Raw genomic sequence first — 19,798 nt, forward strand, 5'->3', positions numbered from 1 at the left:
TGTGTCTTTTTCACCTCAGAAACTTAACTGCAAACTCTGTGGATAGTCTGTATTATCAGCTGTCCCACACAGCAGGACCCAGTATGGATGGACCCATCACAGCATGGGTAAAAATGTCTCAAAGCAGATGGTTCTGGAATGTGAGCCTGTGCCCCTCTACCAAGTGGACAGTCACAGGAGTGGATATGCTGGAGGGCATGTCTCAACCTGTTACCTTACCTGCCACCTGACCTGGGTGAGAGGCAGGGACAGAGTTTAAATAACCGCATGTACACCTGTGACCTCGTGGACATCCACCATCTTTTTGGACCCACAGGACAAAGAAACACATGCTACAACATGCAGAGCCCTGAAGGTGGTGACTAACTTTCATCTCTTCTATCTCTCCTATAAACTATCTCCACCTTTTCTCTCTCTCTCCTCATTCTCTTTTCCTTTTATTTTCCTTGCGACAAGTGCAGCTACAGCGGTCTGTAGCAGGCAGTCTTGCTGATTAGTTTTGCCTCCAGCAACATCAGGGTCTTTTTATGTCTTTCAGTTCCACTAAGCAGATCGTTATACCGAGCTATCGAAGTTGGGGATTTTTGCGGTAACGTCGGCTGTTGTGTTTTCTTGTTGGTTCTCTATTGCGTACGGGCCATTGATTGTTTGTATCCAGTGTTTTAGGGCATGTATCTTTTTTAGTAAAATACTGTTTACACACTCCTCCTGAGTCATTTGTGTCACTGATGCCGTGCTGGTGATTCCAAAGAGCTCACTTTAAGTAGGACATGACAAGTGTGGTCCATGAGTATTTGGGATAAATTAATAAGATTGCTTATGTATCAACCACAAAAAGTATTTCAACACTTTACAGATGATGGTAGCAAGTTATGGACAATGTAACTTTAGATCTCAGTTCTTAAAATAGTGATGTCTCCTAGTCTGAGCCAGTAAAACATAATTAATTCTGGTTTGCAGGTCCATGCCATTAAGTTTTTCCTGAAAGCAAGACAAGGAATGGGTCTTTTCAAGTTGTTCAACCAGTGGCACCCACCTCTTACAACCATCACAACAAGAAGAGGCAAACCCCACATTGATGCAACTCAGACAGAAAAAAAATCCAGCTGACAATGTAACTATTTACAAGATGTTTGACTTGCAGCAGATTGTCAGTTAAATATTTGCACTGTTGCCACACGGACTTAGGTTGAAAGGACAGCTTAATAAAAGAAAGAACCTCTCAAAAGTGGTACAAGTCAGGCCTGTCACCTTCAGTGTTCTAATAAATAGTCATGAACCGTAGAGATAATGTTTCAAACCTTAAGAAAACATATGTTTTACTTTGATAGAACTACATGAATTACATGATTGGAAGAGTTGCCTGTACTTTGAGGATATTCTGGAGTTATGCTGTGATCAGATCTATGGCTTTCACTCACTTGCTACAGGGTAGTTCTGTGCATCACCCACTATCAGTTCAAAGCAATAACGTCTCTTGTTCTGCAGGTTTCTTATCAACACCTGTAATTGCCTACTGGCTTTGAAATGGTTTCATTACATGTTTCAAGCATATGAATAGATTTCTCCAGAGTAATGTTGCTGTTTATCAGCATTGCTTGGCTTATAGGGCAGCTGGCTCTACAATCTAGCTGAAATCAAGTTAGCAGTTGATAATATAGTTGGAAATAAGATGAGCAGCTGAATAGCGGTATATGACGTGTGCACAGCATGATCTGCTGGGAAGTCTTAACACAAGATCCTCCTGAGAAATTTTCATAGTAGTTTTTATATCAGTAAACTTTAAATAACTGTGGCTGTGCACATTCCTTTGAGAGCACAGACACAAGTTCACAGAAGTGGGAGGCTTCGCTAGCTCCTTGCAAATGTCTTGGGGAAAACTAGTCATGAATCAGTCCTCTGCAGCAATGAGATGGTCTCCTTTGGACACAAGCCACACCGAGCTGGTACAGACATAGGGACTCTTAGGCCCCAAGATAATATGACAGAGCAGATGTAGCCTAGGGGCTAGTGTCCCCAGTTGCCACTGATGTTCAATAGTGACAGGCTTCTTTCCTCCTCAAGGAGCCTCTCCCTTCTCACCAACCAGTTTTGTACTAACCATCAGCTGGCATAAATACTCTGTTATGACCTCAATCACTGCTTGTACTCTAGGTTGGGTTTGGAGGTTTTCATGAGGGGTGATGACTTTTGAAATGACAAAAACATTGGACAAAAGGTAAACCCCCTTTTCAAAATTACACAGCATTTTTCTTCCTATCCATCATCACGCTTAGCATGATTTCTGCACCAAACACTTAGCTTTCTTTATGCTTATGATACAGAGTTCAGGTAACAAATCTATGAATAGACCTCTCAGCAACCCCTCCTGTCATCTGCAGACCTCACACCACAAATTATTTTACTGTTAATTAGCAAACCATTAAAGTTTCCAGGATTACAGTATGGTTGCCAATATTCTCAGCTTCAAACCACAAAGTGCCTTTTCTTCTCTTCTGCTTTTTAGCTTAGTAGGGAAAAAAATGCATCTCTTACCAATCTCATCCTATCTGCGGTCCGAGTGCTTATCAAGCACCCGGAGTGGTTTTAGTTGTATTCCTGGAATTGTTATTCTTATTCCTTTTTTCTCTATTTTCCCAGTGATAGAACAGGGAATTTGCCTTCGTTTTATAACTGGTTTTCTCTTTTAGTCAGCTGTATGAATGGACTTTATTTTGGCTTTTCCTTTCTTACTCTGTTTTTTATTAGAATTCTCAGCATGCTATGCCTCTATTCTTTGATACTTTTCTCTTAAAAAAAGAACCTTTGAAACACCTTAATATTCCTTTTGCTGTGGATTTCAGTAGCTGAATGCTTCATATACTGCCACTGCTTCAGATGCTGTATTCTTGCTAATAGCAGCAGCCTAAATAATAGTTCAGTAAAATTCAAAATTATAAACTGTTGAAAACTGAGTTCTTGCAACAATGAATTTTCAGATATCTAAAAACAAGGCCCATGGTGCTAAAATTGACATACAGCCCCAAACATAGATTAAAAAATCACCCAGCTCAGTAGAGCTATGATCAACTAAACATCTAAAAATCAATGAGTCTACAATGTGCATGTAACAGACATGAATTAAAGGTTCTCCAAATCAATGTATAATGTGAGAAAAAATGTGGAAAATCAGTTAAAATAACCTGGTTTTATTTTCTCCAAACTATCTGTCAAGAATCATGGATATTTGCAAATGTATTCCTATACATCCCCAGCCCAATTCTTGACCTATTTGAACCATGACAGGAGATGCTTAATCCTATAATATGATATTGCCTCTCAGACAGCTCCTCTGTAGTTTATGTGCACCTTGCAATACCAGCTGTGGTAGAAACACTGTACGTGTGGGTTTACTTACAGTTATGACAGGTAGCTCCCATGTAGCCCGTATCATTGCAATCACAGTAAAAAGTGGACCAGGACTGAGAGCATTTTCCTCCATGTTCACAGTAGTTGGGTAAACACCTAATTGGAGACAGTTTTAAAAAAATGCAAATTATAAATATTCCTGTAAAAACAACTTGCTGGAAAAATAATCATAAAACTATCTTAACTTCTCATTCAGGCAAAGATTTCTAGAGTTGAATCACTATATAATACCCAAAATAATTACTTCTTCCTCTGATCTGTGATCCCCTTCAAATACAAGCACAGAAGACAACATTTAATGTGTGCAGTGAGGTAAAGATCACTCTCAATAAAATCACTCCACTTGTTAGTAATTAAAGCATCATAAACTTTCTGAGCCCAGAGAAGGACAAGTAACAGGTAAAAATGTCATTGAAATCTTGTTTCAAAGGAGAATCCCCTATTCTGTGATGAAACAGGCATCCTTGTTATCAAAATTAAGCTGAGTTACGTGTGGTAACACAAACAGCATGAAAATCTCAGAATTGAGGAGAAAAAAAAATGCTTCAATTATGAGCTCTGTACTCTCTTTTTTTCCCCTCATTTTAGTTGGTATGCCTCTGAAGTATTATTGTGAAGCAGATTATTAGAAGAAGAAAAGAGGCAAAACAGCATGCAGCTCAGAAAGTGAACAGAAACAAAAGCTGTGGGAGATAAATTCTATCTCCAGAAGTGGTGAATGCTGATCTGAACTACACTGGTGTAAACACAGGCATTGCAATGGAGTTCCACCAGCCTAAATGGAAATATTGTTTGCCTTTCACCCCTCCCTCCTCCTGTATGTTAGATAATCTCTTTAACACTGTATGTCTGACTTTTGAAAAATGAGTAACTTATTTATACTACTGATTCAGCTGTGATGGGTGGACAGAAAACACAATTATTTATCTCTTATACACCAGCAATCCATTTGGGTTTGCTTTGTTGTAAAATGAGCTGCAAAACTGTTTTTACGGCTCAGATCTTTCAGTGGTGTTAATGATGAAGTCACTGATGTTACCTAGGTTTGTACTAGCTGAAGACATGATTTTATTGTAGTTCATGCCATTTTTAGGAAATGCTTTTGCATTTAAGTGTGCATATTGCCTTTAGCTGTGGCTTTCAGTCTGTTTCTTCTAGAATCCTTACAATTAAAATGTATTCCATGAGTGTAAGCAGAAAGCCTATATATTGCTAACAGCTGTCATCCTCACCAGCCTCCTGAATCCCACCAACCAAGCATTCATTAGCTTACTTGAGTCCAAGGCTGTTCAGAGCTGTCAAACACTGACAAACCAAAGAAACTTGTTTATGTGCACAGAGGCTTACCAGGCTAAACTCTCATCCTCGATATGCTATATGAACATATGTGCACACATACATGCACTCATCTGTATACATGTGAGACTGAGATTTGTTCTAGAACTCATGTTTACTTGATCACTATTTATACAATAAATCATATGCCTACAATTATAAAAACATATAAAAACATATAAAATAATAATATGAAATATTAATTCATTTTTACTAATCCTTACTCAATCTTTACAGTTATTATTTATTATTCAAATAAGAAATCCTAGAAGAAAGTGTGTTATTTACATCTGTAACACCTGTTAAAATAATTTTAAGATATACTGGTCTTATAAAAATCCTTGTTATGGTTCCTATTAAGTATTAGGTTAAAACACAAAATGAGTAAAGAGAATGGGAAATGCATGCCTGGTTTTCCAGCTCACCTGAGAGCTTATTTCAGTGCTGTGAAGAACATCTTGTTTCTAATACAAGAAAGAAATGAAGTGGACACTGAAACTGTTGGGTTTGCCCCATTCTTACAAGTCTGAGAAGGGATGAGATTTTTGCTTTTAATGGTATGCTGGGAAATCATGTAACAGAGCTGGTACAGTGCTACTCTTGGCAATGGCAAAGAGACACTTAGATGCTTTGGGCTGATGCTGAAGAAAGCAAGAACAGCCTACAGGATGACAAAACCAGGACTGTTACGTGCATGATTAGCACTCAGCTACACTCTGCAGGACTATGCCAGCTCCCTCAAATCAGCAGCTCCCCTACAGTTTCTTCCCAAAGGCCTCAGGGGAAGCACTTGGCTCAACAGATCTGTGTTGATATATGAACCTGTAAGCAGATTTGTTCATATTTGTACTTTGACCATGCCCGCCCTTGCCCTCAACTTATTTCCTTATTTCTAATCTACTATTTGGTGATAAACATTAATTTATGTCATCTCTGTATCAGCAGTAATTGTATTCACATCACAAGTGTGCTTGTGACAAGAAACATCTAATGTTACTAAAGCTCTTTCGAGCTTAAAAAACAGTACAATGTTGTCATAATTTACAACAGCATAATGAACAAATATACTTTCTGCCTACTTAAGCTACCTTTTATTAATTAAACCAATGCAGTATAGCTAATTACTAGGCATTTGTGGTTTGCCGAAGGCCTATATCAGAGGCTTAACTACATTTATTCCCTTAGAGCAGTTTCCTTTTAAAGGCTTTACAAAGTTGAAGGTCATTTCTCGTTTCTACTTGTTTTACAAATGCAGACACTTTTTTCTTCCCCCAACAACACACAAAACAAACTGAACTAGCCATGTAAGCTTCTAATGATATTCATAAATTCAGAATTAAACCTTCTTTTGTATTCCTTAGTCTATTTGCTTTAATTAGCATCAACAGCATTGATCTTGTTTTCGGTCAGATAACTACCCCTTCTAAGAGCTTATGAATCAAATTTCTTTGCAACTTTAATAACTAACATAATCCCATTCTAGCTGAGCAGTTGTGTCTTCATTAGAAGCAAAATTTATCATAATTATCGGAGAACTCAAAATTAAGAAATTGCTATGATTAAAATTAAACAAGTCATGGATAAATCACAGGTTGTTCTATTTGCTAACCATCATGGATCCTCATGTTGAAGGATTTAAATACATATAATTTAAAATATAAATTAACATTTGCATTGTAGTAGAATGAAGCAATTTTAGCAAGAAAACGCAGTGGTATCACAGAAGGTTCCATAGACAAAAAATTGCAGCAGGCAACCCCTGACCTATTTGCAACTGAAACGAGCAAACAAATCAACTCAATTTTTGCAAGCATCTGAAGTGGGACACTTTGAAATTTAATGATTTGCCTAGGATAAGTTGTGGCAGACCAAGGACACTAATCTTCAGGATTCCAGATTAATTCATAGAATATATCATGTTGAATGAATCTTATAAAAAAATAAATGAAGCAAATAAATTTTTTCCTCCTTCAGCCAAGCTGGAAAACACAGACTGTAACCATCTAAGTAAGCAACATGCAGAGCGCACACAAAAGCATTCACTGTCCTTAGATGAAACATTCACCTCCAAAACAGTATGCGCTTCCTTTGAATTCAAAGAACAAACTGCATAGACATTAAATAGCAAAATTTGGCCCTTTGATAGGAATGATGAAGAAATAACAATGACAAAATTACTTGAGTGGGAAGGCTGAAGGAGTTCTACACGTTTGCTGTTACACTTGACTGGAAGTAAACCCACTACTTTCAATGAGCATATCTCAGATTTTGCTATAGTCAGCACAACACATTCTGCCTGCACCACTCTCTATTCCTCCTATATAGAGAAGAAAAAAAGACAACTATCAGAGAGAAAGAAAAAAAGACCACCACCACCACCCCCCCCTCCACTATTAAGACTGTCAATATGCATCATTTGAGAAAACCACCAAGTCCCAAAACTCAACAATGCCATAACAAGAAAACACAGAACTAAGGGGAGGAAGGGATAAAGAGTGTAAAACCAATATTAAGGCAAGCTGCAAAAGAGTTCATCCTCTCTAGTTCTCTGGTTTTCCTCAGCACATATTCCCTCCTTATCACTGAACCTCCCAACTTCTCTCTCCTCTTGCAACTTTAGGAAACTGTTAAACACCTTTTTAAAAAGTGTCGTGGGATACTTTAGTCTTGTCTTTTGAAGCCATCTGTGTTTTCTTCCCTAACTTTATTATGTTATGAGAAGTCATGGAGTACAAACAGAACAAGAGTAACATGAACAAAGACAATTTTTCTTTTCATGCAGGAAATTATTTCATCTACCATGCTGAACATATGTAAAAAAAAAAATCTAAAGAAAAAAAGGTATTTTTGTTATTTTAATAATTTGTTACAAAGGTAGGTTTTTCCTCTTTCTGAGATTTGCAGAACTTGATGACTGAACTTTTAAAATATACCCTTATTACTGTTGTAGGCCACCTTGATTCTCAGACTCTGTACTTGTATACCGCTGAGACATGAACATCTTGAAGGTCTGAATAATGATGCCAACTGCCCCTAGGCTAGTGGCTGGGACAGAACTTTGGGAAGAGGTTGTGCTGAGACTGGCACCAGTGAAGGGAAAAGAGCCTGTTATCTATGCCTTAGACAAAAGGCATTTTTTTGAGGTTTGATTGCTTTGTTGTTAGAACACCTACATTTTTAATAGAGGTAAATGTGCTGACAGTTCAGCTTGGCATCAGCATATAAATAAATATGAAAATGAAAAAAGGGAAACAAATAAACCATCCTGTACAGACAGCTGTTCCATTTAGAATTCATCATTTTACAAAGCAAAAACAGAAAAGCCATCTGCAAAAGTCAAACAAACAGATGAGGATAGGATATTATATCCTACCAACATCCCCATAGCTTGCCTTAATTTGCCATGGGGTCCGAATCCCATGAATTCTGACTCTAGAGGAATAGCAACGGAGATGAACTCTACTCAGGTCCCCCCCAAAACTCAATTCCAAGTTGGATTCAAAAACCCATTAAAGTAGCCCTATACCAACCTTCAAACTGCCTTCCTTCTTCCCAAGGGTATCATTCAAGGCAAATGCCCTCTCCAGCAGCAGGAGCAAGTCCCTCCACTCTGTATCAAAGACAAGCTAACTATCTCCAACTCCAGAATCCTTCTACATGTACAAGTAATTTCAGGTATTGAAGGGCATTCATCCTGCACAAACAAGTCCTATAGTTCCCCCTTACAGCATTTACTAAACATATTTTAAAGGACTAGATCAGCACTGCTCTTTACCCCACTGCAGAGGCATTGGGTAAATGAGATTTGAATTCAGCACCATTTTCTTGCTTCACATGAAAATAAGTAAACAAATAAAGTTATCTGGAAAAGAACAAGACGAAATTAAAACACAATCTGTCTCCATTTCAGATGCAGTGATGTGAGAGCAACAGACGAATCTCGAGAATGCGTGTTTATTTTTGCTCTGAAACACAGTATTTCTAGAGACCGGTACCACCTTCAAGGGCTTGAATCATTCTTTTCTGCAGCTGGTCTTGCATGTATGAAGTAAAGGAAAACAAAAAGCCTCAAAATTAAGGTAAAGAAGGCAAAGCAAACTTGCAGAATTGTCCAAATAATCTAAGCATTATCTCTCACTCACATTAAAGTAAAACAAAGGACAGAAAACTCTCCCCTCTTCAGAGGTAGCACCTTCCACTGTGACTGCCTATTTTTATGGACACAAATATATTCTTGTTTTATTCTTTGTACAGATCTATTTTTGTTGTATAGCTACCAGACACTGAGGTCATTTGGCATTGCAAAACCCATACACCAGTCAAAGAGTAGGAATTTCTTCTACATAGTTTTATTACACATCATTATTAGCCCTTAAGCTATCAGAGAGAAGCTCTGTCATTACGTGCATTATCCAGCTAAGTTTAAACAGTAGAATAGATACAATAATATGGAGGGAAAATCTTCAGAACTGCAGGGATTTTAATTCCAACACCCAAGTTTTGAGTGCTTGTGGGTTTGGATATTTTAAATCTTGCTCATTTTTTCTGCATCCTACCTTTACACACTAAAACTTGGCTGATATTGAGGGGGATTCCAAGACTCAACACTCCAAAATGAGCTGTCTGCAATGTTTTAATTACATTAGCTGGCATGTCTAATTTGTGATGTAGGTGCATCCTGTTTGGAAGGACCCAAAAGGTTCTTCAACTCTCACAGAATGTCACATATTCCTCTATTTCTAATACTATTTTCCCACTTTTTTTTTACAAGGGATTAAGTCATTACCATGCCTTTTTCACCTTTTCCTTCCCCACCATGTACCATAGTTTGGATTTAATGTATTTTCCCCCTTTCAATTCCACAACATTGTTTTCAGTGCTTTCTTTGGTTTTAGTATATAGAATGAGGAAAATAATAAATTCTGTAAGGACAATTTGGTGAAAAAAAGAGGCATTTGTAATAATATTGTAATTTTTGCTGTACAAACACAAACAAAATTGTCAGTGTTTTACAAAGTACCAAAACAACCATGAGAAAGGGAGACTTTCTGAAAACCAGTCCACAATTTTCTTAATTAAAATTGAATCTGAAAGGAGATATGAAGCCTCAGTGTTCCCTGTGCTATTTGTAAACATGTCCACTGAAGCCTACATTTGAAACAGGAGGGTTAAGGGGGAAAACAGTCACTAAAGAGGTCTGAAGGGATCTTTTTAAGGTGACACAAAAGATCAGAAGAACTATAACCTGGAACATCAGATCCTTGTAACTATGCAGGGTAGCTTTTCCTGTATGTAGCATAGAACAATTCTAGAAAAAGATCCAGGTATTCCAGCATATAAAGGGGTACAGTTTAAATGCTTTGTTTTGGCTGACAATGGAGATATATGTAAGCAGTATTAAAATCTACTTTGGGATTTATCCAAAATCAGAATTCTTTTTTTTGGGGAAAAAAAATAAATTACATCCTCTGTTAGGTCTTAAACTTGTCCCAGCTATGATCATCACCTAAATTCAAGGAGTGTGATCTAAAACCACCTCACTCATCGCTATAAAACCAAAAGAGGAAAAAGTAAGAGGTTTTCCCACAAAGAGAAAATAATCTGGACTATTAAATAATTGTCATTAATGTAGAGAAGACACTAAATACTGAAAGTAGGAATACTAGAGAGAATGAAAAGAATGGATGTCAAATTGTGAGTGGTTGTTGTTTTTCTTTTTAATTACTATATTTTCTGCAGTGCACTGCAGGTATATATGTGGGGGTGAATGCAATATTAAGTGTTTGCTTTTTCATTCCCAGCCTGGGATTGTAATAAATAAAATTAAAACTCACTGGGCATAATTAGCCAGGATATTTTCTTGTTTGCATGGCCAACTTCACGGGGGGAGAAAAGAAAAAAAAAAGTTTGGCTTCTGCTGCAGGGCATACATTAAACAGTAGAGGAGATCTGGGAAATGCTAAAAGAGACTGTGCTTTCATTGGATTTATCCTAACACTCTTCACCTGCAATAGTAATTAATTTCCCAAAGGCCCATTTTTACAGTACCACACATGAAGCAATGTTAAGTTCAGCACTAAAAGAAAAGGAGGAAAAAGTCAAAAATTATTATTATTTCTTACAAGTAAAAATTGATAGTAAAATATAATGGAATCTACAAAGGAAATGGGCATAAAGTAGGATTTAAAAGGTCAGCTCTATTTAGCAAGAAAAAAGAACACTTTAAGCTAATTTATTTAGAAAATGTTATGAAGAATTTTCGCTGGTAAGACACGGGTAAGGATAAAAGGGACTAAGGATGCTATTTGTGCTCTGTAACCCCAGTAGCACAGGGAAGAAAACTCATGAATCAACTCCGTATGCTTCTCCCTAATGAGTTAAGCCGTTAACACCAATCCCATCACAGTGGTTATTATGTATAACACATGATGCTCTCTCCATTTGTATTTGCTAGGAGACTTTCAGTATGCAGATGAATCTTGGTTTAATAAGGACGGCCATATCAGTTTGTGCTTGTGCCTGCACACTGATGCTACAGAGATGAAGCACTGCCAGATTTCATAAGAAAATAACTGAGGTCAGGTTTGTGTTCTGGAATTCCCAGGATCTCCTGCAAGGTGCGCCATCCATCCATCTGCAATGTGGATTTAACATGAATCCATTTTTAATTTTTCTTTTCTCCCCTCCCCCAGGTCACTTAAGGGAACTGAAGCTCCCAGTGTTGTCCTTGACAAGTATTGTCAGCATTTGCTATAGCGAGGGCAGGGTGCCAGCCAAGTAAAAATAGGACAACCCAGTCAAAGCTTCATCAGTGCAAAATCAACATGAACTGCAGCAATCAGATTAAAGTACTCTTGCAGTTGTAGGCAGGGAGAGCAATGCATGCATTTATCTTTGCATTCATGTGAAACTGAGCCTAAAGGAACACAGGCTGTGACTATCCTCATAATTCATTTATGAATAATGACAGGTTCAACACCTAAATGGCCCTCTTCAATCCCAAAACAATCTAGTCTCATATACTCAAGCACGAATGATGTATAGAATTTATGACAATATAACAATGGGTTTACAACACTGTGCTTCTGCATTTGCCTTACTTTACTACCAAAAAGTAAATGGTTTCAAGCTATTTCAGCCCCGGCAGGCAGAACCATATGAAACAACAGACTCCTTAGCAGAGTTTTCTCTGTTATTGGCCAACTTAAATACCATATCTTAGTGATGCGGACTGAGGAATTCAAAAGTGTTAATGTAACCAACATTATCATTAGGGATGTGTCTCAAGAGATGTGTCACACATCTAAGGATGCGCCTTGAAAGCCTGGTGAAAACAATCGTTTGTCTAGCACCATCTTGAGGAGCAAAGAAGACTTTCCATAAGGGATGTCAAGTCAGAGGAAAATGAGGCCAATTTTCCCCTTATGACAGCTGTTTGGCATAAGCTATCCCAACTGCTGTGCCTCCTAAGCACTTGTCTTTGCAGAGTTGGTCGGGGAAACCACATCAGATCTTACCTCATTGTATACACAAGGAGTGCAAGAACTCCTGGAAATGGAATTTTCTTCTCTATGACTCACGCTGCAAAGCAGTTTGTCCCACTGCATCAAGAAGTGGGAAGACTTATCAGCCTATTCCTTCAGGCTGCTTGGGAACACCACGGCCCTTGCTGCTGTATTCCAAGGGGTCCATCTGCTGTAGGAGCAGACAGCCTTGCTCAGTCCAAAGGGAGCATCTGTGCCATATGATGAAAGGCTGGAAATCCACAGTGTTTCTGGACTGAGGTTTAATGATTTTCTGGCACATTTTCCTAATATCCATGGCAACTCTTGAGCTGCCATATCTCTTGAGCCCACATTCCTGCATCTATTCCCTGAACAGGATGCCAACCACAGTAAACAACCAACTCTGCTTCAGGACTGAAGCTAGTATTTCTAGTCGCAAAATCTGGCACTCCAGCCAATTGCTGAATGGGAAATCCCAAAGCTTCTCAAGAGTGTGGCCAAAATCTCAGCATCTACATATTTGTTTTCCTACCCATTTCATTTATTATTAAATGAGAGGCTGCCTGAATTTCCCCTGTGTTTTGCCTTCCATCGTTTGCCCGTACACAGATATACCCACCCCAGCACTATTCCACTGCCACGTAGGAAAACACAGTGCAGAAAGTACTAAGACTTAGAAAAATTCACAATCAGATTCCAATGTATTTTGAGATTAGCACAGCTATGACAAAATATAGTTTGGTTTAAAACAAGAGGTACATAAAAGCTGCCCACAATGTAAAAGATGTTTTTAAAAACATAAGGAACTTGAGTTTCCTACCATTACCACCTCACTCCGGACTTTGCTTCAGATCAAAAGTGCCTCTTCTCCTATTTTCTTACTCTGGCAGTCTCACAGCAAAGATATTGATGAAATAAGTTTAAGAGCATCCCAGTGAACACTTTTCCAGCTTCCAGCAATCTGTGCCTTACGGATTCATATATGCCTTATTGGCTTTTTCCTTTATGTCTGACCTCTACGGCATCTAAGAACATCCAATTTTATGCTATGTAAGATCTGAATTTGTGATAAACAGCAAATTCTTGTTTATTATTCAGCTCTTTCATGCTGCTCCTCATCACAAACCCTGCCTCGCTCTCTCTTCTCCAGGCTGAGAAGTCTTAGCCTATTTAATCTCTTCTTATAGAGAACAGTTTGTGGCACAAAAGGTAATGTTTTAGTTTTAGAAACAGATGTAAGGCCTGAATGACAGAGTCTTACAGTCCAAGCTGCACACAGCACCACCTCTGAATGGCCCAGAGAGGACGTACTGTTTGGAAAGGGCTGCTCAGGCCAAGGTTGAGGTCAGTGAATATATCCGGCTGGATTTGTGTTTCATCTTTTAGCAACTGAAATACAGGTTGTGAAAGGATCAACACACAGTTGTTAGTTTGATTTAGTAAGCAGAAGATGTTTCTGTAAGTATCCAGTCTCTCAGTCCCTGCCTCCCCCTAACAGCTTACAGATTTCTCACCCTAATTTTGACATTTGAAAGAGGAACAGATATCTCAACTCAAAGAATTCACAAGATTTAACGAAAATAGAGAGGAAAGTAAAATGGAATCAAGTTACTGTTCATCAAACAAAAATCACAGAATCGGAGAATCACTAGGTTGGAAAAGACCCACAGGATCATCAAGTCCAACCATTTCTATCTGCCATTAAACTATGTCCCTCAGCACCTCATACACCCATCTTTTAAACACCTCCAGCGATGGTGACTCAACCACCTCCCTGGGCAGCCTGTTCCAGTGCCCAATGACCCTTTCCATGAAAACTTTTTTTCTGATGTCAAGCCTGAACCTCCCCTGGCAGCGCTTGAGGCCATTCCCTCTTGTCCTGTCCCCTGTCACTTGGGAAAAGAGGCCAGCACCCTCCTCTCCACAACCTCCTTTCAGGTAGTTGTAGAGAGCAATAAGGTCTCCCCTCAGCCTCCTCTTCTCTAGGCTAAACAACTTCATGTCTCTCAGCTGCTCCTTGTAAGACTCGTTCTCCAGCACTTTCACCAGCTTTATCACTCTTCTCTGGACTCACTCCAGAGCCTCAACATCCTTCTTGTGGTGAGGTGTGACAGGGCCAAAGACAGAAAGCATTATTCTTTTTTCATCAGAATGTCTTACTGCTCAGGTTCTTACTGCTTCCCCTGGAAGCTTTTAGGTTTAATATGTGACGTTATGCCTTCCCAGAAAACACTTAGAGTGCAAAACACCAGCAGTAAGGGCTGTACAGTCCATATTACCATGAACGTATCCTATATAACTGTGAACTAAAAATAAATTCAAGCAGGGTCAGCATTTGTTTGTTTGGGCCTGTGCCACGTGGCTTTTGGTCAGAGATAGTCACTGTGGTACATGTACCGCTGCAAAAGACTGCATAGATACTCAGAGATACCTCTTTCTCTCCACAACAAAAAGTCTCTGAATTAAAAGATTTCATGGCACCTTCACTTCCAGACATCTCTTGCTACTTTCTGCTCTGTACCATGCCACTGAAGGAAAATTCCAGCATATTGAAAGAAACCGTATTTTCTGACTTATTAATTCAGTGTAAAGCAAACAACTGTTGAGTACCTGCACTCCTAACCAAGCAGCAATTCTGAAAATACAACAACAAAGGATAAAATTAAATCCACTTCCCTGTAAATATGAAGCAGACTTTTATGTCTTAGTGGCATATTGTCTTATTTTTTATTTACCTCTTATTGGAAGGGAGATAAGTGTATTGCAGGCAGCTATGACCTCTAACACTTCATAACAGCAGCAGTATAAGCACCACACTTTGCAACATCCTAAGAAAAGACTGAGCAATCTGTATATTTGGACAAACACACCAAATATACATACTATGAACAAAAGAAAAAAAAAACCAACCAGTTATTTGGATTAACAGTAGGCAGGTAGTGGGGATAATGCCAAGAGTTATACACACACATTGCTACAAGAAAAATTGCTTTCTCCTACATCACTTTCATGTTCCACAAGACATCGAGAACAGTTTGCAGGAACAGCTTTGTCTGGAAGAAAGTAAAGAAAGCAATACAGCACGACTTTGCAGGACTTGCGGAGCACAGATCTGATATGAATAGACTGGGGACAACTCTCGTTGCACAGGATCTGTCACCTAAGGACAAAATTTAGGTACCATACAAGGGGATGACAAATAGGAGATGACTTGATAAGCAGCAGCAGGAACATCAGTGATGCTGGTACTGAAGCTGGGAGCTAGAAACCAGAAGACTCTTAATAGGAGATGGTGGTTATCCACCATCATCAAGACAGTCTATATTGTTGTGTTCAACTCCAGATTGTACAATGTCTTAAAGTCCTACTGAAAGCACATATGATACAAATTTTCTGTGTCTTATCTGTTAATCCCAGCTCTTGCAGATACATCCTGACCTGTCTGCTCAGTCAGGCCCAGAACAGCTGCTGGGTACCATCATTCACAGGATCACTGAGGCTGCAAGAAGCCTCTGGAGGTTTCTAGAAAAAGCCTCATGCTCATAGCAGGGTCAGCAATAGAGTCAAGTTCGCTTGTGTCTCCAAAACCATCTTGATTTTGCACTGTCTCCCCAGCCACCAAATGGAAACAAGGCAAAACTCTGTATGGACATCCTCATTTTTTTTTTTGTGTGTACTCTCTGACAGCTTAGCAAGTGACAGGGCATTTATTTCCTGAGAAATAGATACTGAAGGATGGAAATAACAAATACAGGGAGACTGAAGGCATTCATGCCAAGTTAATTTGAGTATACATGTAGTTCAAATAATAAAGATGAGAGATGATGAGCTATTAAGGCTTAGCCCCTCAGATGGCTCCAATTAAATAATGGAGGCTCGTCACTTTTTACAGGGTAGTGGGTGTGGGTGCTTGGGCATGTATAATATGCTTACACAACTACATTCTCTCTCAAAAACATATTGCAGGCATCAATAGTAGTTCCAGTTTATCATGTTTCAAAATAAAGTCATTAATTCTCTTTTTAAGAGTAGGCACAAGTTGCAGTGAGCTCCCTAACCACTGCCTTCAGAGCCCAGGTCTGAATGATCTTGGCCTACAAGCTTGTAACAAATAAACTGCTTTCTAAATAGAGGCATGTTCTTCAAATTAGGGTTGGTTTTTTTCGCTTAGATAACTAAGACAAATATCCCATTTACATGTTAATTAAGCTACACATTTCCCACATGTGTTAAAATTACAAAAACACGTGCTTTACACTGCACACAGCAATAAATCTTATAATTAAGGGGAAATCACATTTCTCAGAGAAGATGATTTACAGAGTTTTAGCACTCCTCATATAGAATGAGCAGCTGGATATTGCATGCCTGGAGCCAGACCCCAACTTTCCTATCCTCCTGAGCTGCTGTGATACACAGCACTAGCAGAACCACGGTGACTAGTTCAATTACAGTGACTGGAAGTGTCAAACATCTTGTGCAATGAATCCATTTGAAAAGGATTTGAAAACATACTCAAGGCTACACCAGGAAAACTACATATCAATACAGTCTTTAGATTTGAATTCAAACCTCCTGTTCTCCAAAACCTTTTCATCTGGTTTGTTGTAACCAATTATGCCATAACACAGTCCTACAGAACCTAAAATTTTCAAAAAAGGTTAGAAGGAACATACTTTCTTAATCAGTCTTACCCCAGCACATCCGTTCGCTTAGGATCAATTGTGTTGTCAAAACAGCACAAAGGATTTGCCTCTTGTCTGTATTTTTCCTAATTTATTTTCTTTCAATTTCATCTCTTTTTCTAATTGCCCCTGCTGCTATGACTACTTTTGACTCTAGTACTGCACTAGCAGTACTTCACCTTGTGAATATTTGAACAGCTTTTGTAACTCCCTGAAATAAATTCTATAAATTTAACATGTCCCAAGATTGTGTCTCAGCTGTGTAAAATGTGTAATATAGTTTGAAAAAAAAATAATCATCTTTCTTCCCTGCAAAGCAGCTTCAGCACAGTTATTGGAGTTGCCGGACAAGGAGAGAGCACTGAGTGTTTCTCTGAATAAGAAAGCTGCAATCTCCATGATGCCAGCAAGACTTACACCCTCCTGTGACAAGGGGAATTTCTGAACTTCAGCCCAACATGGCAGGTTTCTGTCTTCCTTGTCAGGGCACCTCCACCTAATCCAGCCATAAGAGAATTACTTCTGCCAGTTGCAAATCAAATGCTATTTTTTCCTTTTTTTAAATCTACCTTGGTTTGTGGTAGATCATATCTACTACGTGATCATAACTACTAGATCTTATAGTACAAGTCTACCTAGATCTTATAGTACAGACATACAAATTTAATTCTGTCCAGAGAACTGCACCGGAAGAGAGTGCTTTAATCTTCACTAAATCACATGTAACTTCTCCTTGCATGCAATATATTCAGGGCAATGGTTTTGTGAAGAACCACAATTCTTATTGTGTTCTGATCCTTGCACTAAGTAATTGCATTTTATGATCACAAGCTAATGCATGCACTCTACTAAAGATAAGGAAGACGCTTGCAGTAGTACCACAGATTTACACTGTGGTCTGGACTGGACTCGGTGACACTTTTCAGAAGAGCGCAGCTCCAGGAGGTGCATCCCTCCTACAATAAGCAATAATACAGACTGGCCTTGAGCTCCACCTCTCTAAGCAACATGTCTGAAAAAAAAGTGTTAAATGCTTAAGCTCTTAATGTATTTCCAGAATATCCTTAATACTCCCTCTACTATTTAAAGCAGATGAAATTTCCAGCACTTCCATTTCCATTTTCCAGAACTTAGCTAGATTTAAAAAAAAAAAAAATCAGATCCTGTTATTCTATATAATAACTGCAAAGTACACGTTTGCAGAAAAAATTCAGAAATATTTAGACACCAGGAAGCAAAGGAGAAATTATGAAATATGTTAAAAAAAAAAAAAAAGTTGATTATTTCCTCCCTGCTTTTCATGGGAAAAGCTGGGTTTCCTATCAGGTTTCAGCTTAGGAGGGCTTCATATCAGTATTTAAACTGAAACGTGTCTTTGGTAGATACAGGCTTTTCATCATTATATTGTCCTATTGAATGGAAATATGTTGCATCATGTCTACCATATCTTCATTATAAACATGCTGTGCTGTAATGGCTAAAAAAAAAAATGTAAATGATCTACTTAAGCAAAACCAGCTAGTATAATATATTGAGGGAATGACATGTTCTGATGAATCAAATAATTTTTTCCTTCTCTTTCATTCCCTTCTAAAACTTCAAAGCAATCAAATGTTGTTTATGCATAAAATTTAATCCTTTCATCAATCTGTTATTTGATTGAATTTGCATACTCTATTTCCTACAAGTCAATGTGAAGAGAGCTTCATGTAATTGAAACCATTTCCCCTCCAGTCCTCCTATCTTTGCTGTAATATTTTCTATTAGTAGCTCTATTATACCTAATATCCATAATGTTGGCAGATTAGAATTTTCACTTAATGCAACCTGTATTTATAAACCACTAGGCCAGAAAAAAGAACAAATACAAGAAAGAGGAAACAATAATTACCTGTCTTTGATGCCACACAGATCAATGTGTAAATCACTAAAATTCCCCAGGGAGCCTTGCTGAACTAAAATGAGGTCCTTGGGCTGGTTATCAATAAAGATGAGCCTCATGCAGCCTTGAAAAGCAGTAATGGAATTTAAACATTGGGAATCAGTGAAATTGTCCGGGCACCCTGTGGGAAAAAAGAGAAGAGAGAGAGGAGAATATTGGAATGTTCATCTATTTCTGCTGGGACTTCCTGATGCAAGAACTTAGATACTCATTATTCCAAGTGTTTTCATTCCTTGTGCTACACAATCTTCTGTGTTATAAATCCTTCAGTAAGAAAAAAAAATCTTTTTTAAAAAAATAAAGGGGAAAAAAAAAGAGAGTGCAGCCACTGGAAAAATGAGAGTATGTGGTTTTCACATTTTATAATCAAAATGTGGGGTTTTATCCATCTTCCTTAAAATCCACAGTTAAAAACAATAGACTCCCACAAAAAAGCTGTGCAAATTATACAATCTTTAAGGGTTAAATTCTGCTGCTGAGGCAATCCACAGAGTAAAAGGATGAAATCTTGTGGACAGCAAGCAAGAAAACCATCAACATTTAGCAGTCTCTGAAATCCAAAGCCTCCTGTGCATCCTCACATAGTGCTGTATCCAGAGTATTTGTTGAGATCAGAGCCCCACTGCAGTAAACACTACACAAAAACATACTACATTAAAAGACAGCTGATGACACTCGCTTTATCTAAATTAATGCCTGCACTCCAAAAAGCAGAAGGTAGTATATTTCAAGACTGTTCTCTCCATTTTCAAAATTGAGCTGAACCTACAATAATTTCCATGAGAGCATAGTACCTAAATACCTTTGTAGATCTGAGCTATAAGTCAATTAAGTTCTGAAGTCTAATGTCACTGAGCCTGATAAGGACAGTGACATCTACAGGAATGTTAATAATACTAATAGTCCTTAGGCTTTTTAACTAG

The 19,798-nt window shown here is 38.3% G+C and overlaps 1 protein-coding gene across 2 annotated transcripts in view; it reads right to left on the bottom strand.

The window, feature by feature from the left end:
- Window positions 1-19,798, bottom strand: part of CNTNAP5 (contactin associated protein family member 5) — a 281,176-nt gene that overhangs the window by 112,063 nt on the left and 149,315 nt on the right. For both annotated transcript variants that reach the window (XR_011337752.1, XM_069861390.1), the window contains exons 10-11: window positions 18,825-18,996; window positions 3,398-3,504 (exon numbers count right to left, since the gene is read on the bottom strand). Coding sequence is in view for 1 of the 2 variants with exons in the window: in XM_069861390.1 (XP_069717491.1) it covers window positions 3,398-3,504; window positions 18,825-18,996 (279 nt within the window). In the remaining variant the exon portion in view is untranslated. The remainder of the gene's footprint in view (window positions 1-3,397; window positions 3,505-18,824; window positions 18,997-19,798) is intronic.

The sequence above is a fragment of the Phaenicophaeus curvirostris genome, chromosome 7, assembly GCF_032191515.1.
Source record: "Phaenicophaeus curvirostris isolate KB17595 chromosome 7, BPBGC_Pcur_1.0, whole genome shotgun sequence".
Lineage (NCBI taxonomy): Eukaryota > Metazoa > Chordata > Aves > Cuculiformes > Cuculidae > Phaenicophaeus > Phaenicophaeus curvirostris.